The 26,393-nt window shown below is 46.8% G+C and overlaps 1 protein-coding gene across 2 annotated transcripts in view; it reads right to left on the bottom strand.

Moving 5' to 3' along the window:
- Positions 1-6,371: 6,371 nt before the first annotated feature.
- LOC149363068 (rRNA methyltransferase 1, mitochondrial-like) overlaps positions 6,372-26,393 on the bottom strand; it is a 37,258-nt gene continuing 17,236 nt past the window's right edge. The window contains exons 3-10 of one of the 2 annotated variants that reach the window (XM_089573357.1): positions 23,398-23,713; positions 19,467-19,537; positions 17,941-17,995; positions 17,282-17,361; positions 16,039-16,132; positions 11,204-11,342; positions 8,158-8,277; positions 6,852-7,026 (exon numbers count right to left, since the gene is read on the bottom strand). In XM_089573357.1, coding sequence (XP_089429483.1) covers positions 6,986-7,026; positions 8,158-8,277; positions 11,204-11,342; positions 16,039-16,132; positions 17,282-17,361; positions 17,941-17,995; positions 19,467-19,537; positions 23,398-23,713 — 916 coding nt within the window. In that variant the 3' untranslated portion in view covers positions 6,852-6,985. Of the gene's footprint in view, positions 7,027-8,157; positions 8,278-11,203; positions 11,343-16,038; positions 16,133-17,281; positions 17,362-17,940; positions 17,996-19,466; positions 19,538-23,397; positions 23,714-26,393 lie in introns of both variants that reach the window. The other variant, XM_089573356.1, reaches the window with a different exon arrangement.

Genomic DNA, 26,393 nt, shown 5'->3' with positions numbered 1-26,393 from the left:
TGGAGAGAGAGTTTGATGTCACTTGGTCATAGAGAGACATCGATTTCAGAATTGCTGTCAGCAACCTGGCGAATCTGTCGCTGAGTATGTTAATACTCAGAGATTTTGTTAATATCTGCAGCTATCCTTCGCCAGAAGTTATGCTGCGCGATCGTTTCGCTACTGGCGCCTCTTCCCAACGTGTCCACCAACGCTTGCTACTGGAGGGCCCTGACATACTATCTTTTGTGACAGCATCCTGTATTGCTGTCCAATGCGAACAGGTTAGCAAGGATCCCCAAGAACTTACAGCGAACGTACAAGTAATCAAAAGAACAACACCAACCTCGACTGAACCCCCAACTTTCCTTGCACGACATTACCGTACGGCCAAGCAGAGGAGAACCCAACTTTGACAGGGCGTTCAAAGTGCGACCTCTTATCAACCACTGCAACGAGCCGATGAAACGTCAATCCATTGACGAGCATATGATAAAATTCAAAGGCCACAACATCATGAAGCAATAGGTAAAACACAAGCCAATTCGCTGGGGATTCAAGATGTGGTGCCGTTGCGATTCAGAGACAGGTTACCTATTCCAGTGTGACATGTACATCAAGAAAAAGAGTGAAGGTGCTGTCATGGGGCTTGGAAGCTCTGTTGTGCTGCAGCTCGCAGACGGACTGAACGGTCTTGGTTGCGAATTTTTTTTACAACTTTTTCAACTCTCCAGCCTTGCAAGTGGAGCTTTCAGACCACAACATCAAGGCCTGTGGAACCGCACCTGTGAACCGAAACAGCATGCCAACCAATTTTCCCAGCGACAAGGAAATGAAAAGAGGTGACATTGCATCTTTTAGTGCCGATGGCATTTCGTGTGTAAAATGGATGGATAAACGGGCCGTTACGTTGCCTTCCAACTTCATCTCCCCAGTCCAAACCTTTCTTCTAAAGCGGCGATGCACTGGGAGAAAAGAAAAAATTGGCGCGCGCTGTCCTTTGGTTGTAGACGAATACAACAAATCCATGGGCGGAGTTGACCTCATGGATCAAAAGAAGGTGACATATGAAGTGGACAGGCGAACAAAGATCAAATTTTACCCCCCGAGTACTTTTTGATCTTCTCGACATTGGAATGAACGCTGCCCACATTTGCTACATAAAGCTTCAAGCGAAAAATACTGATATGCCTGCCAGGGTTCGTAGCAGTTTTAGTGGAAAAAAATTCAAGGATTTTCAAGGACTTTAAAGGCCCTGGCATAGCAATTTCAAGGACCCAAAGCAATGTTTAGTTGCTTGGACAGAAAATAAATTTAAGAACAAAATCATTCATTCTATTGAAGAAGAAAAAAATAGGCATACACTGCCTTGAAACACACTTAATAAACACATAAACTGCCTTGAAGTGCACACTGGTTAAGATTAACAAGAATGTACTTGAAGTTTTTCAGCGATTGCACAATAAATTGCTTGAACCTCCTCAATCTTTTCTTTTGCAGTTTTTCTAAGAATGTTTGATTTCGCAATATATGTGATGTCATTAGCCGCCTCAGCTTTTACGGCATAACTGTCTGCAGCTGCCAACAAGTCCGCAACAGTTTTTGTAGCGTGAGCTACACTGGCTGTGGATGAGCAGTTTCGTGTGGATGAGCCAAGCTGCGCATTCGCGAGGAGCGAATGGCAACACAGCTGCGCAGCTGGTGCGCCGGAGCCGACAAGAACGAGAGGATGATGAGGAACGACAGCCAGGCTACAGCCATGGAGAAGGAAAGCAAAGCCGCTGCTGAGCAGCGCAGAAGAGAGGAAAAGTTCAATTCGCCGGATCCCGAAGTGGTAGCCTGGCAGTTAGCGGTTAACCAGAGGAAGAACGAACAGGCTAAGGGCCAAGCACGCAGCGGAGACGCCAGAGCAACGCGAGGAACACTTAGCAAGGCGACGTCGCCAGGAGGCTGAGCGGCGTGCTGCACAATCAGGGCATGGTCTGGGCTAGAGAGCGGACACAAGAAATCTCTTTCTCTATGACTACAGTGGCTAACGCGACATTGGATTGACTTGGATTAGGACTTGCCAAATGTGGCCAGACGTTCACTCGAATCCGCTAAGCCTAGTCCAGCGCAAAATTCAAGGACTTTCCAGCACCTTTACAAGATTCAAGGGTTTTCAAGGCCTTGAATATAGAGCTTTAGAAATCAAGGGTTTTCAAGGGTTTCAAGGACCGCTACGAACCCTGCCTGCTATGACCTCACTTGAATTTAGGCAAGCTGTAGCGCGTTTACTTATCGGCACTTTTTCTAGTCGGCAACGAGGCATTACAGGACATGTGCAGACGCTGGAGTGCGTCACGACTTTCGCACAGCCCGCAGCACCGGTACGCCAAATGGCCAAAAATGACGCATGCAAGCGCTGCGCAAATTGCACGAAGTCGAAGACTGGAAACAGCACATTCAACTACTGCACAGTTTGTGAAGTTCACTTGTGCTTTAAATCCGGCAAGGAACTGTTTTTTAAGACTTTCACAGCACGAAGTAGTAAAGGCTATGGCTGGAGAAAGTTGGCTCCCTTAAGGTACATAGGGACACATGTGTCCGAAGTCATAATTTTTTCTGTTTACAACCAACTGAATTCAAGTTTTTGTTGTTGTTTTGGAAGACATAATAAACGAAAAATATCGCTTATTTGATTTTCCCGTCCCTCGTTTTCTTGTGTACCTGAGAGGGATAAGCTGCGATACACGACGATGCTGTCCGATGGAGACAGTAGGACTTTTCACGCCTTGACAGGATTATCTGTGCATGGCTTTATCAAGGTGGAAAAAAAAGACTGCATAAATCATGTGCATAAGTGCACGGGAGCAGCCTTGCATGGGCTGGTTGACAAACAAAAAAGCCCTAAGGTAAACCACTGGAAGGAAAGGACCGTCTGATGCAGGATAGAATAAAAAAAATAGCAAATTATTATGGCTACGCCATGAGGAGTCACCGGAACGATGTACCAGGCATGAAGAGAGCAGTTGAGGCTACACTGCAACTCATGTCATCAACTGATGATGACCACAAGCATGCTCTGTGCCCTGAAGGGCTACAATCCCGGTGCACTCACAACCGTGCTATGGCAAAAGGTGAGGAGCCCCAACCCCACAAAAATAGCTTGAGAGACTTTGTCTGTGAAGCTTTGGAGCCAGTCTTCAAGCGACTAAGTGATGAAGCCCTCTTGGAGCGATGCAGTGACGGCATGACTCAAAATGCCAGCGAGAGCCTGCATTCCATGATCTAGGATCAAGTCCTCCAGAAGGCAGTGGCTGAAGCCATCAGCCGATTCAACCAGGGCATGACAAAAACCAACACAGCAATAGCTGAGAGACTCGGCTATAGTGCAGACAGCTGCCTGGTGCGTCGAAGCCGTGAAGAGGATCGCCGAAGGCTTCGCATGTCAAGCAAAGACCACACAGACAAGAGCGCTGCGAAGAGCAAGCTCACGAAGCCACGTAGGCCAGCAATGGACTCTGCCTACAGCCCTGGTCTGCTATAGGTTTGGGTGTGATGCGAGGTCAGAACACAGCACTGCAAGGATTCAGAGGATGTGTTGTGTGGTACAATGTGCAACTTTACTTCTAGAGGGGCACAAACCATGAAGACGCTGCTTGCGTGACTGCTATTCATCTGCAAGCTGAAAGAAGAATGTGAAGTGGGTGGTAGTAGCTTTCTTGCACCATTTTTATGAACTATGCATAGCGTTACGGCAAATTTCTCATTGTTCTATTCGCGCAGCGACCACGTATATATGACATGATCTTGTTGCTCTAGACGAGGGCTACGTAGTGCTGCTATTTATACTGCTACAGTGCTGTGCCAATAAAAGTTATGCTAAACTGAAACTTCAGATTCTTTTTCTCAGTTTCACTTTTTCAGACATATCGCATCGCCTTACAGAGCATTTGTGCGTGTTTTTTTTAGTCACAACCACAAAATTGGTACAGTAAAACCTCATTAACATGGATCTCACGGGACTGGGAAAAATGTCCGAGTTAACCGAATTCCGGATTATCGAATGTGCCATGAAAACGAGAAACAAATGCACGCAGCATGAATGCACTTTTATTGCTTAAAAAACTGCATTATTTTCGTTTGTTTCGTCACCGGAATCTGTGCTAGAACAATCTTTTTCAACCCCATCAGGTGATGGTGCACACGCTCACTGTCGCGGGATTCTAGTATGCAGAATTGCTCTAGAACGGCGAGAGCCTCGGCGGTCTCCTGCACAGTACGGCGTCGCAGCGGCTGATCTCGATTGTCATCATCGGAACACTCATTTTCCTCCACGTCGAGCACTTCTGATATGATATCGTCAGTCAGCTGGCCAGCAACAGCAACACCATCGTCAATAGCAATGTAGTCAACAAGCCGGACATCAGTAGGCAGGAGAAAGCTCCTGTCATCCGTCGCTTCGTCACCCATCCTTTCAGCGTCCTCAGGAGGCACATCTACATCACAGTCGTCAGGGCGGACAAACCCGCTGTGCCTGAAGGAGTTCGCAATGACCTCTGCCGATGTGTTGCTCCAGACATGGGCTAAGATGTGGACCGCGCTGAGGAGGTTGATGTCGTATTCTCGCTCCGCCTCCTTGCAGAGCAGCATCCTTTCCATCACATGCCGTCTGTACTTCGTCTTCATGTGCTGGATAATGCCCTGGTCCAGTGGCTGTAGAGCAGCCGTCGTGTTTGGCAGCAGGAATGCAAGCTCGATGCATTCCAGCCCTGTCACATTGGAGTGTGCACTGCAGTTGTCCACGACAAACAAAACCTTGCGGTTTTTGGCGGACAAGCGGCGGTCGAGCTGCAACAGCCAGGTTTGAAAAATATCCGTAGTCATCCATGGCTTTCTGTTAGCTTTGTACTCTACCGGCAGGCGGCAAACGTTCTTAAAGCACCTAGGGTGATTTGCTTTGCCTATTACAAGAAGTGGTAGGTGCTCCGTGGCCAACATATTTATGGCGAGAAGCACAGTTATCCTTCCTTTGCTCCTCTTGCCCCCAACGCACGGGTCACCCTTGAACGTGACCATTTTGTTCGGCAAGGCCTTGAAAAAAGTGCCATTTCATCAGCGTTGAAGATGTTGGCAGGTTCGTAGCGAGCCAGGTATCAAGGAAGCTCGGTCGACTTCCAATCAGTGATGCAACTTTCATCTACCGCTGCCTTCTCACCACGTACGTTCCTGAAGACCAATCTGTCTTTCTTTGAAGCGTGCGAACCATCCTTCAGACGCACTGAAAGAGTCAACGTTCATTTTCGCTGCGTATCTCCCAGCGTGCTGACAGATCAGCGGCCCACTCAAAGAAAGTTGCCCGCTGCACATATCTGCGATCCATCGTAGCAATGCATTTTCTAACGCTGGATGCGTGCTGCCGTCCTGAGCCTTTTTCTTGTTCCAGTGAACTTGCCGCTGTCAGATGCTTCTACAATTCTTTCTTTATACTTCCTGTAGTCACTCAATGTGCTCCTCTTGATCCCATACTTTTTCATTATCTCTTGCTGAGAAACGCCTTCACCGACCTCCTTTAATATCTTCACCTTCGTTTCTAAATTATTGGCCGGCTGCTGTTGCCGCTTCGCTGGGGGGGCCATAACAGCAAAGCGTGACGGCAGTGACAGGACGCACCAGTCCACACGCAATGCGGCTTGTCACACTCGCAACACAAAGAAAGTAGCTGCAGCGTCGGCGTAGACGTGGCGGCAGTGAAAGCACGCACCAGAAGTCGAACGCAACGGCACAAGTCCGCACACAACACTGCTTTTCACACACTCACAACACAAACGAACACAGCTGCAGTGTCGGCGTAGTGTGGGTGGAATGGGCAGCATGAGCGTAGACCCGGTGATAAAGTAAGCCTAGCAAGCTGTCCCATCGTCCTTTGAAACTTTAAGTGGTTGCTGGATGCTCGACCAGTGCACTGGGTGGTGGCTAGCGCCACCTGGCCACTGATCACTCTCGCACTATCATCATCGCATCCATCGCGTCCCGCGGCCGTTTCTCGTCTTGTTGCAGTTTGCGTGGCTCTCCTCGGCTGTGCCGGCTTCATCGTCGGTTAGGGGTGTTTGAATGTCCGGGCCGCCGAGTATGGACGTTGCAATAGCTCTCGCCGGGATTGTCCGAGTTAACCGATACGCCGCTAAATGCTGCAGAGTTAACAAGCGTTTAACACCATTGAACTACACACATTTTTGCTGGGACTGCGGTGCGTGTCCGAGTTAACCGAATATCCGAGCTTTCAAGATCCGGGTAAATGAGGTTTTACTGTATCAATGTACACATATTAAATAGATCTAGCTGGTGATGCTATTTATTTTGCTCTAACATCTTTCAGCAAATTATAATTGCCATTTAATGTATAAAAAATTCAGTCCGAATGTTGCAGTCATCTTTGTATTCATTTCTTTTGCATGTGAAACATTTTGAGTACAATAAAAATAGCATCACTGGCTACAACAACTGTCTGGCATTCCAGCCATGCACTTCGTTCTTGCTTTTGACAAAGGAAAGCTGTCGAAAAACCCTGTAACAAATAAGCTAAATATAGATTTCCAAAATTTTATACCTCTTGACCTAATACAGCTACTCAAAATCCAATTACATATTTGGAATCAGCACAAAAAGCTGAATATGAGTGGTAAGTTTCATTTAGTTTGTTCCAAAAGTAATAAAAACAGTTTTAAGAACCACATCTCCCCTCCAGATACTATCTCCAGATACAGATACTATATTCAAATGGCCTGATCCACACAGGCCCTCCACCACTGTTTGCAAGGCTGTGTGCACTGTGTGCAAGGCTAGCAAACGTGACAGATGTGGTTCAGAGGCACTGTACACAGAGGTTGCAGAAGAAGTTGGTGGTGTTGCAAGTTGGCAGAGGCGGTGGAAACGGTGCTCGGAACACTGCTTAGAGAGAGTTCCAAAATGACACACCCAATCCAGAAGTGGGGATGAGCACCATGAGTCACCCTCTCTCCCCTCACGGACGCCGAGCCAGGGACAGGTGGTGCAGCACAATGCCTGGGCAAAGCAAACGAAACACCCACACACTGTCAGTCGGCACAGTTCACCCTGCTCTGTGGTGTCGAGGTCACCGGCAAGAAGGAAACAGACCGAGTCGGCAAAATTTTTGCCCTCACCACAGCTGCATTTTGACACAGGGAGTGTCGCAGCACCTAAAAACAAGGAGGACGCCAGAGGAAGGTGGTGCTCATGAACATCCTGTGCCAACCAGTGGTGCGCATAGCCACAAGTACTCTTTGAAAAGGCGAAGCGCCAAGGACTGGTTAACCCTTACGGTGCATTCTTACTTGCAAGTTGACAGCGGGGCTGTGCAGTGGTTTGATTTTTTTTCTTTTTTGATGAGGAAATTTCACAGAAATGCCAGCAAGCTGTTACGTCACACAGAAACACCCATTTGTCATCAGTTACATCAGTTTTGACCAACAAAGACGGTTTTGTGACAAGAAATCCTTCATTAATTTTTCACATAGCACTCATGTAAAGTGCAGTGTATAAGTAAATAAATCTACAAGTTCAAAATTATGCAACCATCTTGTCCAGAAGCAGACTGTCTACAAACTGGCAAAAAGTTCCGGTACTACTGGCCAAATGCTGCATAATTCATGAGGTAAGGTACAATTTAAGGGAGCTGGCAAGGAAACTGTGCAATCCATGCGGTTAGTAACAAATAGGGCCCAAATGCTGTCAACTCCACTCCACTCCACCCCACCACTCCACACCCCCGAAAGTTAGTTGCCCTCTCTAGACCATGTGATGATGAGATCACTCTGAAATGGGCGATTCTGCAGGATAGCAAAAATTTTTCGAAAGAAAACATACACACAAGCAGGTGCGCATGAAAAGTCTATTATCATAATAAATTTCTTCCGCATGACTCATTACGTAACAATTTATAATCGGTGCCAATGGTTCACTCTTCTCACTGAGCTTCGTCAGCCTCGCCAGGTTTCTTTACTGGGACGCACTGCCTGTTGCTGGCACTAGTCCACGAAGTACGGAGGTGACATACAATTACTGAAGTGCAATCAGACACCTACAAGAGAAGAAAGGCACAGAGCTTCAAATGATCCACCCTTCTGTAAGCAACCACTACTGTAAATCAGTGTGTCAACACATGCACGCACACACCTGTGGCCACAGAAACATTGAGGCTGCCAATGGGGCTCTCCTGACCCCCAATGGGAGCCACGCAGATGATGGAATCACACAGGGCAGACACCTCAGGCTGCATCCCCTGGCCCTCGTTTCCTGCAGAAAGCACCACATGAGGCAGGATGATACGAGGACAGAAGGGTCATGAAACTAAACAAAATGTCCACTCATGTTAGTGCAAAAATAAAAAACGGGTCACATACATTCGATAAAAGGGCCATGCTCCCCCCATGAGGACTGCCTTCTCTTACTCGACAGCCAAAAGTACAGAGAAAAAAAGCCACACACTAACAAGGCAAGCCTGAGCAAGGGCAGTAGTGAGAGCACTGAAAAATTTTAAGAATGGTTCAAGGTGTCCACGGTCACATCATTCCATGCCGCACAAGTAAAACGTTCATAAAATCTGTGGCACAGAATCTGAACCAGAAGGGGTCTCCATGCAATGACCGTAGCCTGTTATGAAAGCAAAAGAAAAAAAAGTTGGCAGTGGCTTAGCTCTGCTATGCCAGGATATACGTAGCCTGAGCAGCGACGTCCCGTGGCTCTGCGCCGGTGGCAGTGAGCACGCACGGCGAGGCACGCCAGCTGTGCGCAGTGACATCACTCGCTCCTCTCACATGTGCGAGGAGCGAGTGATGTCACTGCGCACAGCTGGCGTGCCTTGCGGTGAGCACGCACGGCGAGGCACGCCAGCTGTGTGCAGTGACATCACTCGCTCCTCGCACATGCGCAGTATGGTCGAAGGAGGGAGCACGCAAAAACGGCGAGACTGTGGCCAATGTAGCTCACGCTACAAAACAAAGTGCAGCCCCTTTTTGTGAACAGTAGTACTAGGCGCCAAGTACTCCGAAGTAAGCAGCGGCCGTGACCTGGCACTTGGAAAAAAAAAACAAAGAAAAGCAACCTAACTGCCTTGCACCCAATGCCAATGCTACGCTCCAATCAGAGCTTCTGCAACTGTATTTCTTCATGGATCACCTATGAAAGCACATGAGACCTATGCGTAATTTTTTAGACTATTTTGTTCCAACGAATGCACAGTGACATGTGTAACTTTCTATTAGCACATGAAGGTTAAGCCAGCAAGACCTTCAGGGCACCAGTAAAGCGCATCAGTAAACATAACAGCCAGAACGAAACACACACTGGATAAAACAAAGCCCAGTGCTACGGTATGACACAAAAGAGGAAAAATGAAGTTCAGCAAGTTTCATCACAGGTGACGCTGCTCGAAATGAGAAGTGTTTCACGGGCCAACGCCAGTCGCAGAGACTGAAAGGGAACCTAAGAGGGAAGCAAGCTCCTCTGACTGCACCCCATCTGCTCCGCACCACAGGTGGCATCACGTAAACCGCAGTGGACGCAGTCACAGTTCCGTCTTCAACGCATTCACGTGCCTTGGTTCGCGCTGTCTTCATTGTAGGACACCTCCATGGCAACAAAGAGCCATAGACTCGAGCCATAAAGTACCCTAAACTCGAGCGACAACAATGAGAAACAAATAGCCAAGCCTATCCAAGCTAGCAGGTTCGAATGAAGACACTCGCATCTGTTGGATTGAAAAAAAAATTAAAAAAAAAACAATCTCCACAGTATTGCTGGCACTACTTTTTATCGAAAAATCGAACTTTTGGGCTCAACGCAGTCCGAAATATCGGTTGTGAATGTATTCACGTTAACATGAGGGACGCGAGGTTGTCTCATCAAACTCCGGAAAATCAGACCAGCTACTATCTGCCATGCGTTTTCTGTTCCTTCCATTTTATATTTTGACTCAATGCAGAATGAATTCAAATCCTAAAGATATAAAAGGAATGCATCGAATTTAGAATGGAAACAAAAAAAACTGCAACCCCATACCAATGAGAAACGGTGGTCTTTAGTATTTTAGTATTAGCATTGCAATATTTAGTATTTTATTGAAGAACTGTCACTCACCTCTTAGGAACATGTACATATTCATGACTAATATTTTAGAGTCCAAAAGTTTGATTTTCCAGACTAAGACACCAGCAAAGCCTTGCGGAGTTCAAATGTTCATTTTTCAACCTAACAGACGCAAAAACACAGCTGCAATAAGCATCCAAATATTCCCTGCCATGCAAGGCCCCATCTTGAATACATATAAATTAAACTTGACAGATTTACCTGGATGGGCCTGGCAACTGGTGTAGTGCCTCTGTTTACAAGAGTTAATGATACGTCCCTCATTCCCATGAAAACGGTTTACAAAGCCGCACAACCTTGGCCATGAAACCACGTTTATAACATGACAGCGGCCGCATCCACACAGCTATCCCTGGCGCGGCGCAGGGTAAGGGGGATGTGCTGGAGAAGGGGCACAGTTGGAGGCTCTCGCTTCTTCCAGTAAGTTCCCTCTATCATTCTTTCACAACCTTGGTTGCCGAACCCAGTCAACCACGGATATCCGTGGTAGGTCCGAGTAAAGTCCGAATCTCCAGTGCCAGGCTCGGATGTACATAGGGCATCCCTACAGACATCCATATCTGGATATACCCATTCGGAGATTCTGTGTAAGTCCAAGGGACATTCGTTACCGGATGGCAGGCGGATGTCTGAGGAGTATTCATAAATATCATTCTAGGGATGTGAACTTACGACAGCGGAGCAGGTTAGACAGTGAAGGGACAGCAGCTCAGGCGACTTTTGCTTGAGAAAAAGGGGGACCTTCCCCCAAAGTTTTAGCACCATTTTGAAGGCCCTCACAGTGATTCTGGAGGCTGCGACATACCGACTGCCAGTTAGGTACGCTATCCTGTGCAGCGCTGCCAGCACACAATGGCAGCAGGCCCAGCGTTTGCTAGGCTATGTCACTTAGCACACAGTATGCAAGAGCAAAATGGAGGTGGCGAGAACGTTGACGTTCTCGCCCCCTCCATGACAGTCAGCATGAGTACTAAAGGGTGGTTACTGCAATGGTGCAACCACCGCTGCTTCCGGGGCGTTCCTCTGCACTGCACCCACACCGATACTCTGAGGGCTGCCACCAGCCGGCACTCACCAACAACCAGCAACACTGGCCTGTCGGGTGGCGGCAGGTCCCAAGTCAGAGTGTGAGCTCCACCATCTGGGCCATCACGTTTCACTCGTTCGTTGAAGCTCGACGTACCCACAATCCACCAGCCTTTTGCTTTCAGCTCCTAAAAAAGGTTTGTGAGGGGATACACTAATGTGTGTGGCGGACAAGATTAAAACAAGACAGAAGCTGATGATGCTATTCTAAATACCGCACAATCATTTCAACAGTAAAGGATGTCTTAGTAGAAATTAAGAGTAAAAATGCGGACTTGGTGGACATGCAATGCGGAGGCCAGATAATCGGTGATCCATAAACGCAGAAGTCTGGATTCAAAGGCTGGAGAATAAAGCTGAAGTCCATCGAAAATCACAACTGGCAGAGCAGATTAAAAATATAATGGGACAGGAAGGTCGCAGCTGGCATCGTACATCACACTTAGAGACGTGTGAACATGATTGAGCTGGTGATGATTTTGATGCCAATCATTCTCTGTTAAACTAGAAGTGTGTGCAAATATTCAAAATTTTAAGTACGAACCGAATATGTTTGATATTCAATTTGTAATCATAGTTGCGAAATTTATATTCGAGAATATTCGAATATTCAAAACTTCCCTAATACTCGCCAGTGAACATTACTCTGGAGACTTTCAAAAATTCAACGATGGCAAAACCGCAATATGTTGGCAAATTATCCAATGATCTAGTTTAAGGTTCCAGGAAAACAATACAAAGGTCCTGTTCCCTTCATTCTCAGTCGTTTATCATGTGGACAAATCGCATTCCAATGCCACTACGCTTAAAGGGTAACTGCAGCACTTTTTTGAGAATTTCGCAATATTCAAGGATTCAAATCTATGTAGGCTGTAGGTAAAGCATGCCAAGTGTTTTTGCACTAGCATTTAAAATAGTGACGTAATCGACAATTGAACTCTGCTTTTCCTCAATGCACCAGAGGAGTGCAGGGAAATTCAGCGTGACGTCACAGAAGGTATGATTTCAAATTATCGCTGTCGTTAGCCACACCCAACCCTGACTCGTTAGACACTGCCAAGCAACTTTCGGCAGGGTTTGCCTTCGGTGGTGGTGGTTTTTTCCTTCAAAGCAGGTGTTTGTGCATTGCTAATGTACCGATACTTTCGATGAGGTCATCATGTGCCCCCCCACCCCCACTTGGCTTTGTGCGCTGCGGAGAAGCTTGAAGAGCGTCCAGATTTTAATTGGCCATTACTTCACTATTTCAAGTGCTAGCCCAAAAAGACTTCGCATGCTTTACCTGCAAGTTTCACATTACACCCTCTTAAGCTCGTTGATTTCTAAAACCTATGCAGTTTCTCTTTAACCAAGTGTGAAATCCCGCAAGTGGGCTTTCCCACATACCACAGGTGCTGCGTACAAGATGGCCGACGACGCACTTCAAACAATCGCAACGCAAAAGTGCATTTCTTTAGTCTTTCATAATGTGTTAAATACCTAATGCATTCATCCTGTCGCCTCCATAACTCTCTGAGCATGACCTCTGAGATCTCGTTTTGGTCAACTACAACATGTGGGAAAGCCTACTTGCAGAATTTCGCGCAAGGCTCCCAAAGGGGCAAGTCGAGGTGTCATAACAAGACAAGTAATCATGCATTGTAACCAACACAACTATTAAGTAGGCGTAATGGCAGGCATGGCAATGCTTGGAGAGCCCCTCCCGCTAGCCCAAAATATAGTTTGGCCACGTAGTTTTGGTTTCTGAGCTCTGCTCGCCTGTGGCAACTGCAGCTGTCGGCTCGCATATTCGCTGGTAGTCCAATCCTAGCACCGCTTTGGAACATCAACTAGCACATGGCTGGCCATTTCTTTTTCCTTTTTCGAAGCAGACTCCCAGTTCCTGCGCCAATGTGCGTTACCCCCTTGCTTCCATTCGTGTTGTTCCTCATGCACACTTAGACTGGGCGCTCGTCACGAGCTTACAAGCGTTTGCGCGATGGTGACTCCTCATAAAGTTTTGCCAAATTTCTGGCAGTTTCTTTTTTTTTTTTCAGAGGCTGCATTTCATAAATGGACCTTCGCATAACATAGGGATTTCTTTCTGTACACTGAACTCACAATTAATGAAGTTTTATTAGCCATCATGTTTGTTTCTGTTGTTGTCAGTGCTGTCATTTTATGCGATTCATTTTGTATGACTACACTACAGGTTGGATACTGTTATGCTGTCTAATCAAGTAGTATGCAGTTCTATGCACATCATAATTTTTTTATACAAAGCTGAGGCAGTCTAGTTTTCTTCATTTTATTTGCAACAACCATACACTTTTGAAAAAAAAAAAAGGGGGGGGGGGGGGGCAACAACACCTGCATGCTTATGAGTTTCTGAAATAATTAGTTTTTGTACTGAACAGATATTCGATATTCGACGCCATTTTTTCTTCATACTTGCACAGTCGAGCCCACTTATAAGAATACTCAAGTGTCAATAAAATGTCATTGTTATAACTGGGTTTGGCAAAAAATACAGTCAGGATAACGTTCAAGCATTTTAATCAAGCAGAAAAAAAAAGTTGTCCAATAGTTAAGAGAAAAACCATAATATGAGAGTTCCGCTTGCTTCACAGAAAGCTTACGAACACTTGTCTCGAGAGCATCTAATTGCTCGATGTGTTCAAGTGGGAGGCCCCTTGAAAAACCGAAGTCCCAAAGGGACTGAATCATCTGCAGGGCCTCCTGTGAGGACACTACTTGGAGAGGTTCATCTGCAGTGTCGTCATTGGCGTCGTCATCGCTGTCGTTGCCCGCCATTTGCACATTTGCCACGATTGCCTCGTTAGCGAGGTTCTCTTAACGTTTCTACTTCTACGTTCTACGTTCTATCATCTGCAAGCAGAAACTCGTCCAGTCCTGATGCATCGTCGCTGAGCGCAGACCACAGTTCTGGCATCCCTTCGCCGGTCGGAGCTCAGCAAGCATCACCCGCGGCAGTCGTGAGGCCCCGAACGAAGCCTGCTCCCCTGAAACAGTTCTGCACCGTTGAAGCATTGAGTTCGGACCATGCGCCGAAGATGAACTGAACTGCCATCAGTAGACTAATCTTCAAATCAGGTTGCTCATCACTTCCCCGCGCAGCCATGTCCACGGCAAGCACTAACCTGTTCAAGACGTGACGGCGGTACAGGGCTTTGAAATCGGCGATAATGCCAGCATCCATAGGCTGAAAACCTGAAGTGGTGTTCGGTGGAAGGTAGAAGATTTCCACGCTGGAAAGCTCTGGCATGGAATGATGCGCACTGCAGTTATCGAGGACCAAGGCGACCTTCCTCTTTTGGCATTCGATTTGTTCATAGAATTCCATGAGCCACTCATGAAAAAGCACTCGTGTCATCCACGCCTTACCACTGTGGCGGTAGCATATGGGGATTCTGCCGGCACCTTGGAAGCTGCGGGGATGACAAATGCAGGAGATCTATTGTTTCCGTCCACACTTGCAGACAGAAATATGGTCACGCGCATCTTGCTGTTCTTTCCACCCTTGTATGGATCTCCTTGAAGCGCATGGGTTTTCGCGGGAAGCATCTGGAAAAAAAACTCCAGTTTCATCACCGTTGTAAATGCCACTGTCAGCATACTCCTCAAAGATATGTGGTAGTGTTGCTTCTTTCCATCGGTGTCTCGCTTCTATGTCGAGTGAGGCTTCCTCGCCGGTGACTGCTTTGTATACAATCCTGTGCCTGTCCTTAAAGCATTGCAGACAGCCATTGCCAGGATGAAAGTCCCTTTCATGAAGAAGAAAGGCAAAGTGACTTGCCTTCACCGCCAGGATCGGCCCACTAATGGGCTGGTTCTGTGCACAGGCGCTGAGAAACCATTGGAAAAAGGCTTTCTCCACTTCCATGTAGGCGCCCTGCCGGACCCTTTTCCATTCGTTGTTCTTAGAACAAGCGCATTCTTCTTGAAGCAGCTTATCTGCGGAGCGGATGATCGTGGAAATTGTCGGTTGAGGCAGTCTGTACTTCAGAACCAGGACCGACACCTTCTGGCCATTCTTATGGTCCTCAACTATGCTGTGCTTCATCTCCAATGAGATCTTTTTGCTGGCAACGGCCTCATGCAGTCTGGTGAAGGGTGCACGCAGACGGATCTGCCATTGTTCGACGAGAAACCGGAGCGCCACAGGTGATGCAGCCATGCCACGCACACTTGCGATGCGTATAAACACTGCGACACACGCCCGCACACTGCCTCCCTTTACGCCGCACAAAGAGACGTTCGGTCGGGATCCCTTTCTTGATGCTGTTGACCCACCAAGCACGGCTGCAGGGATGCGACCATATGATGAAGCATGGAGGGGGGCAAGGGTAGAAAATCAAAATGCTCTCCTCTCTTAGTATCGTGGGCGCAGTCCACTCGTCTCGAGGGGAGGAAGGGTCCCATGCGGAGCGAAATGCGCTTGGCGTGCTCGCAGACGCTTGCATTTTCGGGTGAATCGCGCTTTTTCATTTTGAAGCTTCGTCACAGTAGCCGATTTTAATAGTTATAACCGTTAATGCGGTGACCCATCATTGTAGTAAACGGATATTTTACTATTGGATACATAGTAAATTTGATGATTCCAAAGCTGTTCATTGTGACAGCCGATATATTGTAATAACCAGTATCGTTATAAGACTGTATTCAATTCGTATGTTGCAATATTCGCACATTCCAGCTGTTAACACATTCCTTGGCACTAACTTATTGCAGGGATTAACGTAACTTCAACTATGCCCACACAGTACAAAAAAGACCTCTTTATTATTTTGTGGCACACCTCTTTAGCAAATCGCATGCCCTCACCATAAGGAACTTTGCTGGCGCCTGCAGTGCGTACATCTCCATCAGTTCCAGAGCACCCGAGCTTGCCTTGCTCACTGTGGGAGACAGGCGGCAGCTGCGAAATCAGTGAGAAGACAGGAGCAAAAAACAAGCTCAAGTAAACAATACCGGGTTGCAGCCAATCAAGGCGAGAGCATCGTTTCTCCCCCGGCATTCTCCATGCAATTCAGCCCACTGGCAATAGACAAGAGTGTCGGAGAATTTTTATTTTCCCATGTCTGGTTCTATGACTATAATAACTGCCTTTTCTGGCTGGCAAGAATCTGGCTCAACAAACCAGAACCCCTCCCGACAACCCATGTTTCCAAAATGTCATTTAGTGCAGTTAAACGACAAGAAGGTTGTTCCAACGGTGTTTGATATCAAACGAGAGCAAATTTAGACTGATGCTTGCCCCGTGCAAGGGGGGAGAGGCCATCCTGAAAGAATGCAGATGCCACCGCACGCTGACAAGCATTATGATGATGCGCCCAAAAAAAGAATACAAAATAATATCTCCTCAAAGGGGTTGAGACCACACTCGAGGGCTTCACATTCAGTGCACAACGCTCTAGCTGACTAGAGATGGAAAAATTTTAAATATGTTACGGACGTCGCACCAATACACAGGAGCTAAAACTGCATATATCACTAGAAATGCAAGAAGATAGCCAAATAACTCCACACAGAAAGGTTTGGTTTTGTGGGGTTTAACGTCCCAATGCGACTAAGGCTATGAGAGACGCCGTAGTGAAGGGCTCCGGAAATTTCGACCACCTGGGGTTCTTTAACGTGCACTGACATCACACAGTACACGGGCCTCTAGAATTTCTCCTCCAAAGAAATTCTAGCCGCCGCGGCCGGGATCGAACCCGCATCTTTTGGGTCAGCAGCCGAGCACCATAGCCACTGAGCCACCGCGGCGGCTCCACACAGAAAGGAAGCACTGATGGAGGGGCATTAGTGGCCCCTAGCAGCTTAGACAACAAGCGTTCTGTGTTGTCTCTTACTACAGAAGCAATAGTAAAACAGAAGGTGCTTGCTTGAACGTGTCTGCCTTGTTACTAGACGATGCTGTCAGACGTCAGTCAGCCCCAAAAAGTGAACTTACACCCCTATACTATATTCTTGCTTTGCGTCAACAGGCAAACCGACTAAAGACACCACCGTTTTCTAGTAATACAGCAATGCTCTTGAAACAATAATGCTGTTTAAGGAAGCGTACCTATCTGCACTGGGTGTGAAGACTTTCTGGACACCAAAATAACAGGATGACCTGAGAACAGCACCAAAGTTCATTGGGTCCTGCAAGAAAATTGACCGGTCACCACTAGCGCAGCAAAACACCTCCTTCAAGCATCAACCACAAGTTCCTATTAATATTGGCAACAATGGTTTCACCCTAGTAAACCTGGCCATCCTAATAACAAAGGACAATCATAGAATTAATGAGGCTATCAACAACCATCTAGAAAAAAAAATGTCAAGAATTTGAAGCTAATGGTACAGACCTGCACAAAGCTAATGGTACAGCTCTGCACAGAACACAGTTCTACACATCCCAATTTGTCACACGTATGCAATTGCTAAAAGCTTGTCATAACAATCACATCCGCTGGCTGCATGCAGAATTTCGCAAGTAAATGAAACCTGGCAGGCAACGTGAGAAAGAGCTGTCTTTGTTAGCAAAAAGAATTTGCAAAATTACTGCAGCTTCTTCCCATCTATAAAGACAAACGTGGCAACCTGGAAAACTTGCTTGTTGTTCTACAATTTTAAAAAAATTGTGCCAAGAAAACACATGGCGGTGGCCTTATGGTGAAGCTGCCATCCAATCCATCAACATTCCAGCTCAGCACTACAAGTTGTCACCAGCTCACTCACCTGTATTCTGTCCATGTACAGCCAGAGGGGCTTGCCATAGTCTGTCTCCAGGTCCCTGCAATAGAGCAAAATGTCTGATCGTTAAATCTCGCAAAAGCCTGAGTTGCAATGCCACCTGCCAAGAGCAAAAATAATCATCAACAGTTCATCACCAAATGATTGGTTTACTGGGGTTTAACGTCCCAAAACGACTGAGGCTATGAGGGACGCCGTAGTAAAGGGCTCCGAAAATTTCAACCACCTGGGGTTCTTTAACGTGCACTGACATCACACAGTACACGGGCCTCTAGAATTTCGCCTCCATCGAAATTCAGCCGCCGCGGCCAGGATCGAACCCGTGTCTTTTGGGTCAGCAGCCGAGCGCTGTAACCACTGAGCCACCGCGGCGGGGCACCAAATGATCATCAACATCAGTGGTGATCAACAGTAGCCAACCCAATTTTTCAGACTCCTATATTTTGGACTTGAGAAATATTTAGTATTTAGGGACCATCACGCACCTAACAGGAGCCTGTACATATTCACGACTACATTAGAATATCGATGATACAAATTCCTCGGGAGCACGCAAAATATTCCTATCATCCTAAATTCGTATGATCCGAAACAAGACAACTTCAACATAAAATGAACAAAAACTTTGTTATGCTTAACTACTTCCGGCCGAAAAAGTCTGTAATGCACTTCTGCACTTTCCTGCCCTCGATGTCGCTGACCAGCCCCCTCTGAAACGCGCAAAACTGTGCAGCAGTTTCGTTGTTGGATGGCTGGTAGTGTTCGTTGACAGGAACCTGAATGTGATGTAGCAAGTCTTTGCTTTGGGTGGGCAGAACACTGGTCGACAAAAAGCAAATGCTTCAGTTTTTGGACGCCATATTACGGTCGAGGTTTGTGAGGAACTCACACGAAATAAATCTGCAGACATCCAGGCCTTTCGGTTCCCTGTGTACAAAACGCACAAACATCCTGTCGATCGGAAACACCTCGGCTGCTTGGACTTGCCGATGACTGTAAGCTGCAGCTTCTCCAAGCCGTCGGCGTTGTAGAAAAAAAAACTGGCTGATGGTCTAGCATGGTTAAACCCGGTAAAAAGCGGTAGCTTCATCTTTGGTCTCTTCTGTACGTTGCACGAAGTGCCAGGCAAGACAAGGCCCCATGCCAGCTGCGGCGGTTGCCATGACAACGGCTATGCTCTCTGGCACCGACGCGGCTGAGGCGCAGCCTTGCTGACGGCTTGAAGTGAAGCTATCGCTTCGAAAGCACTGTCACTCGTTCCTTGCTTTTCTGGCCTCCCTGGCATGCCTGGTGTTTCACACACAACGTCCTCTCCGGTTCCAGATTGGACAAGCTCGCCTCGTCGGCACTAAATATGTCGGCATTTTAATAAAGCCTTCGCACACTGTCAAGTATAGCTTCTGAATATTTTGCCAAGAAGCCCTGTCCTCTCTCTGCCCTCCCTCGTGCTAACTCCTTCACGGTGGCAGAAAGTCCGGCAAGTAGACAGATAAGATTCTGCGAACACTCACCGATCATCCAGCTTGTCTAACAAGGAATCGCCCAGTGTAACAGGAAGCTTCGACGCATCCAGGCACACACCCTGCGTGCAGCACAAACCCCGACCCTTTTGAACAGTTCGTGATTTCCCCAGCTGGGACTCACAAAAGGCAATGCACACAGCGCGTGACTTTCAACAAGGGAATCATTATGTTCAACAACCACCTGAAGCTACATACCTTTCTCAAATTAAAGAGAAATGTACCTTGAACTCTGTATTCGACCAAGTAACAGGGCAAGAAGTCGAGCTAACCTAAAAATAGTAGCTGCACCAGTCTCGGACCGAGGATGCCGCTGGTCCTAATGCAAATCTATTTCACACTTCAGGTATTCGCTTAATGCTGATAACAGTGTGGCTCTAGACAACGAGGTGTCACCCGGCAGTTGCAAAAAAAAAAAAAAAAAGACAATTTATTTAGTTAGGCCAAATGCCAACTCGGTACGTTAGTACTCCGGTTTTCACTTCGGTTTCAATGTTCAGGCCCAGTGTTCACGGAAGGCAGTTGCTCGGATAGCGATAATGGGTTATGTCCATATATGCGGAATTGGTCATTGTCTACTTTACGGTATTACCGACTGCTGTGTCAATCAGATAAAATCGCAAAAAAATTATCTTGGCCTAACAGCCTGCTCTTTCAGGTTCAAACTTCACACAGAGGTGGAACTTGGCAATCTGTTTCGTTTTATATTACATCTGCATGGGGTAATTGCCCGATTCGTACAGAATTAATTGTAATTCTCCACAGTCTGCGGCGCCGACAGAACCAAACAACAAGCTTTCGCAGAGTGGTGCCAGTAGCGCCACCTGCACCCGCCGGAGAAACGAGCACTCTTCCGTTAGCTACCACTCAGACTACAACGAAACGCAAGGTGGAGAAAGCAGCTGCGTGGGTGGTTTGAAAGTACATTCTCAACTACTGCATCAAAATTTGTCGCAGGAAACATTGTTTGCACCTGACTGCCCCCCCTTCCTATACCTTGCGCTTCTCCCGCGCGGTTCTCCGCAGCCTCCCTACACGGTAGAGTGCTCTTTCACCCGGTGGGCGCGTGATGGCGCTACTGGCATCATTGTTGCAAAAGCTTTCTGTTTTGGTTTGCCGCCACAGACGAGAGAGATTTCATTTAATTTTGATCGAATCAGGCGAGTACTCCACCCAAACGTAATACAAAACGAAAACGACTGCCAAGTGCCACCCCTGTGTGGCATTAGAGCCCGAAGAAGTGGGCAGTTAGGACGAGAGAATTTTTTTTGCCATTTTCTCTGACCAACGCAACAGTCGGCACATCCCTGGGAGTCCTGATACAGCGGGGCAGCAGTTAAGGGGAGATGAGGGTCTTGAAAACTTGTTTTTTATTTTTCGACATAACTTGTTGAAACTTAGCATGCAGGTGTATCATAGAATGCTGATTTCAAATATGCATTTAGATTTCAAATATCTCACCTGGAAGAAAATTTATTGCAAAATAACATTAAAATTAGGTAATTTCTTACGGGCCTTTATAGTAATTTATCAGTTAAAGAATGATTTTTTAAGAATAAGCAGACATTTGCAAAGGCCCAAAGCACATCCTAAAGCTTTCTTTTTTTCTTTAAACATAATATATGAGCAATTAGGCCAAGGGTGGGCTAATTACTGCCACGTCATTTTTTCTTTCCAACTTTGTTGTTTATTTGTGATCAACAAAATTAGTTTGTAGACATTCTGTTAGCTTTAGGATGTGCTTTGGGCCTTTGGAAATGTCTGCTTATTCTTTAAAAATGTTTATTTAACTGATAAATTTCTAAAAAGGCCCGTAAGAAATGACCTAATTGGGATTTTTTATTTTGCCATATATTTCCTTTCAGCTGAGATATTTGAAATCTAAATGCATATTTGAAATCAGCATTCAATGATACACTCAGGTGCTAAGTTTCAGAAAGATATGTTAACAAATAAAAAAAAGTTTTCAAGACCCTCATCCCCCCTTAAGCGATGCACCACTGCCCTGCTTATAGCAGGTGCTGCCAAAGGTTGGGTTGAGACCCAGCTTGTTCTGGCAGGCCTCTGCCTGGAAGGCCAGAGGAAGGCCGCCTGCCACAAAGCAGGCTTCAGGAATGTACGCACGTGTGCCCGAAATTTGAAAATGCTCCTAATAGTACGACCACACTAAAAACCTGACTAGAAAGCAAAGCACTATCACAGCTACACTATCAGCCACACACACACACACACACAGAGAGTGATGCCTGGGGAAAACAAACCCCACAATGCCGCACTAAGAGAAACCATACCTGCTCGATGAGCAGTGAAAGAACACAGTAAAGGCTATGCATTAACTACAATTATACAGAAGATGCGGCCCTCCAAGGTCAGTAAAGGCAGAAAGATCACAGACTGATCCGCCACTACTACCACATCCCGTAAAGTGAAACTGCACTCATAAAAATACTTCAAAATGCCAAGAAACACTTGTAAGGTCCCCTCTCCCATTGAAAACAAACAGATATTTAAAACTGTAGTAAAGCAAATGCATTGCATTCTCGCTTTTATGTTCAGTAACTTTTGGGTAAGCAAAGACGTCCATTAGGGGCTGTTCTGTCAATTACATCAAGCAGAATGCTTTAAAATGCATAAAAAATTACGGAGGGCACCTTAGACTACTTAGGTGCTTTGACCGCAAAAGCATTGTTTCTTATTGCTGAACCCTCTTAGGCTACCTATGCCATCAAGGCTGCCAGGTCTGAGAACCTCGTTAGCTATTGAGCAGGTGAGGGAAGGTGATAGAAGGGCTTGTTATGACATGCATAAAGGAAGAAGGAAGGGGATGTTTTCCCTTCCGCTGTCTGCTCAACAGTTAATGAGGGCCTTGGATCTGGCAGTCTTGATGCGATAGGTAGCATAAGAGGGTTCTCACAGAGCTTCCGCCCTCACCATTCGACCATGTTCCTACGTGGCACTTGTGGTAATACAGGACGCACTACGTCCACCGCTATAGACGAGGGTGGCGCTGGTGAACACTCTCAAGGTTCACTTACATTACACATGGATACGCCCGAAAGCAGATTGGGCAGCCATCGCCATAGCTCAATTGCTATAGCACCGAACGCAAAATTTAGAGGTCATGGGCACGGACCCCACTGGCGGCATGTTTTTTCTTCTACTTTCTAATCAGTTAGCTTGAAAAATAATAATGACTACCATATTCATATCCCATTCATGAAAAGAAAAAAAAAAACATCCCCTACGCTCCTTAGTTTCTGTGACTGCTGGCTTCCATCATGCAGGGCTCTAGAGTAATGCAATGCCATCGTATCTCACACACAGGGAAATAAAATACTACCACTGATGATCCCAAAGAATAAACACCTGCAAAATTTTAGCAGAGTAGATGCAAGCTGCGAGCCCGGCCTCCGAGATCAGGGGTCACAGCAGGGTGCGTTAGACATAGATAAACCTTGCCGCAGTGTGCAATCATGGCGGCCATGCATGAGCACTACGAATGCTGCCTCACGAACTGACCATGTTGCAGCACTGATACACCCTGCAGTATCAAAGTAAGCACCGTTTCAAACCATTTGCAGTAAAAAAACTACAGCATTTCTTCAGGACTACTGTTCAAAAACTTGGGAACATATTTCCATATCCTTAAACCATTTTCAACCTACATCCCACAATTCATTCAGAGAATCAAATAGGACAACATCCGATTCAGTATTCGAAACTTGCTAATTTTCACAAACTCTTACAAATATGCCACTTTGCTGATATGTGCGCACGTGCAAGCACACATGCACACACATGCACGCACAATCACACAGACAAGAGAGAGAGAAATGGACGGAAAGGCAGGGAGGTTAACCAGGCGATGCCCAGTTGGCTACCCTACACTTGGGGAGGGGAACAAGCAACCTGCTGTACTTGCCTGGTGGGTTGCTCCACCGCAAAGCTTTCCAAGACGGTCCCGAGAACACTTGCTGACTGTCAGCTCCTGCTCCTTGGCAGCATCCAGGATCTCTAGCATCAAGGGGCTGTGTTCCAGCCTCTCGGAGTTCGATAGCTTTCCTTCGCTGATGTACAGCTCATACAGGATGCGCCGGCGAGCGCGCAGCGCCAGCAGCACCGGGTGCAGGCCAAACACATACTCATCACCTAGGCTGGTCTTGGGCCGTTGTAGAGTTGATGTCGACTGTTTGGGTGCTATTGTCTCCCGATGCTTCTTCAAGACTTTTGGAGGCGGCCTGGAAAAGCAAACACATTGGTAATGAGTGCAGTGCTGGCCTTAGTAATGCCACAAGTGTTGTGAAGAATGGCACAGTCATGAACGACAGACAATCAGGGCAGCGCAAAACTAAAACTGTTTACCAGGAAACTTAGAACTGCAGACAGAAAACAACCCAAAAGCCAAAAAAAAAAAAGCCTTTAAAGTTCACCTTACGCCACAAGACAAAAATGCTCATTCACTATCACGCTGCCTTACAAAAAGAACACGCACTTCTTTCTAGCGCATCTAGCCCCCTGTGGTTCCACCTCTGCATGTTCACTACTTAGCAAGTGGAGAGGAGTTGTATGCAGCCACATTCTCAAGGTTCTGCAATAAAACATCATCGTGAGTTCCACACATGCAGCCATGTTCCACTCTGCGTCATGCACGGAGCAGTGCGCAGAAGCAGAGACAGAGCCACAGGAAAAAATACTGAGGGAGCAGTGGGCAGAATTCCAGCAAGTGTGTGGGTGGCCCTTTGTTAATACTGCACAGTAGTGAACTAGTGTTGGAAACGAAATAAACGGCATCGCAATGACAGCGACACAAGAAAAGAACATATGCGTACACTACCAACTGTTTATTAGATGGAAAGAAGGCATATTTATAACCCTCAGCTTAAGGCATGCGACAGTGCACTATCACTCCGAACCCAGCCAGTGACAGCATGAAATCAGCATGAAAGCAAGACAGCAGATTTATCCCCGGCGCATAAAGTACACTAGCCTCTGATAAATGGTTGGTTTTCGAAACCACAGAAAGGAATAAAAATTTTCCTCACAAATGCAGTGTATAGCATTCGTAGCAAAAGCAGTGTCACACATTCGAAGCAAAAACAGTCAGAAACCTAAAAGACAAAAAACACCAAAAACCAGCAACAACTAAATCCACCACAACAAACCACAAAAACAACACCCATTATTTAGTGCACTGAACGCTAGACATGAAAGGAAGGAATCTCGAGTGGCACATGCCTTCATAACAACTTTCAAGATAGGAAATTTCATTTCTTCAAACGGCTACAGAGGTGTGAGGTGTAACTAACACACGGGTTACCCTTCTTTTTGATCAAAAAGGCTGCAATAATTTCATGTGCCACCTGATTGTGACTCCTGCCTAGGATATTAATACTGCTAAGCTCTGGCTCACACTTGCCAAAAAATCCGGCGAGCGAGCGGATTCGGCCGCTTTTGACGCCGAGCGACTCGGAAAGCGGCGCGGCGAGGGCGATCGGGCTGGACCCATTTCCGCCGCGCGGCGACCAACATGGCGGCGCTCTTCGAAGCCGGACCCGTCGCTTCGGATTGAATTCTCATTGTTGCTGCCTTTTTCAGTGCGTTCACTGGCCAGAAATGCGGCACAGGTCTTTCGCTTCGTCTCATCTCGCCTCTACGAAGACGTATAAGTGATAAACTTGCTTTATTTTTTTTTATTCAGAATGACGATTCTGCCGCTTCTAGGCTTGACAGCAGAGTCGGTTTATTGACAGTAATGGTTCCCGCCCTGACAACCAGATGGCGCCACTATAGGTAAAGTCTATTTTGGCGTCTGTGCTAGCATACGCTGAACTAAAAGTGAGAATGCGCCTGCGTTTAACGTACGTAAGCATGCATACGCTTATGGTACGTAGACAGCGTAAATTTATGCTCTTTTGTCTTTATATCTGTGTATGCCGCTATCAGCGAAGCGGTGTGGAAAGGCTAGAAACAGCAGCGGCACGGCGGATCCGCCTCACTCGCGCGTGAATAAGTGAGAACAGGTCCTTGTTTTTGCGGCGAGCGAATCCGCTTCGCTCGCCGGATTTTTGGGCAAGTATGAACGGGCCTTTAGAGTGGGGTGGCAAACTCGACCCCCCCCCCTATCTTCTAGTGATTTCTCATGCTCCCGTGCCCTGTCATAGACGCACCGACATGTCCGGCATATACAGACCTTTCCACATGTCATTGGGATCCCGCACACCGCGCCGACGGCACAAGAAACCAAAGGTCTGCAATGACTCTTTTCCCACTGGGGCTTTCTTCTTTTTTTGCCCAATCCGCAAACCTAACCAGCTCAGTTTTCTGAGTGCGGAAAACACGACAGGTATGTCATACTGGCTTGCAACCTTCTTTAGGTTGTGTGCCACTCTGTGCATATGGAGGACCACTTGCGGTCACCTAGTTAAAGGAACACTGAAGAGAAATTGAAGTTGACTTGCCTCGACAGAATACCAGCTCCTGATTACAAAAACGCCACTCATACTGACAACAAAGCTCTTGTAACGTAGAAAAGAGCAAGAACCAAAATACAGGTATCGCCGCCACAGGCCAAACTCGCAAGTACAAGCTTCATGTCGTCATAGGACAAAACAGTGTTGCTAGAACCAATAGTTCTAGCAACACTAGGACACGAGAAGCCACAAATCACTGAGGCGCAGCAAATGCATGCGCAAATCTCATTGACATCGCCAGATGACGCCACGTACCCAATAGCTACGCGCGCTCCTGCAGCGCCGGGACCAATCAGCGCCTGCTCAGAGCGGTATGCGGGCTCCCGGTATTCCGCTAACGGTTACAAGGTACACGGTATGCTAAAGGTGTCTATTTGCGAGAACTTCGTTGACAACTTCGAGAACAGGATCCATTTTAACGCTGGCAAAACGCCGGTGTAAACGTAAA

This window comes from Amblyomma mixtum, chromosome 2 (assembly GCF_055824585.1).
Source record: "Amblyomma mixtum isolate Tamu chromosome 2, ASM5582458v1, whole genome shotgun sequence".
NCBI lineage: Eukaryota > Metazoa > Arthropoda > Arachnida > Ixodida > Ixodidae > Amblyomma > Amblyomma mixtum.
Note: the sequence above shows the minus strand (reverse complement) of the source record. Positions and strands in the feature narration are given on the sequence as shown.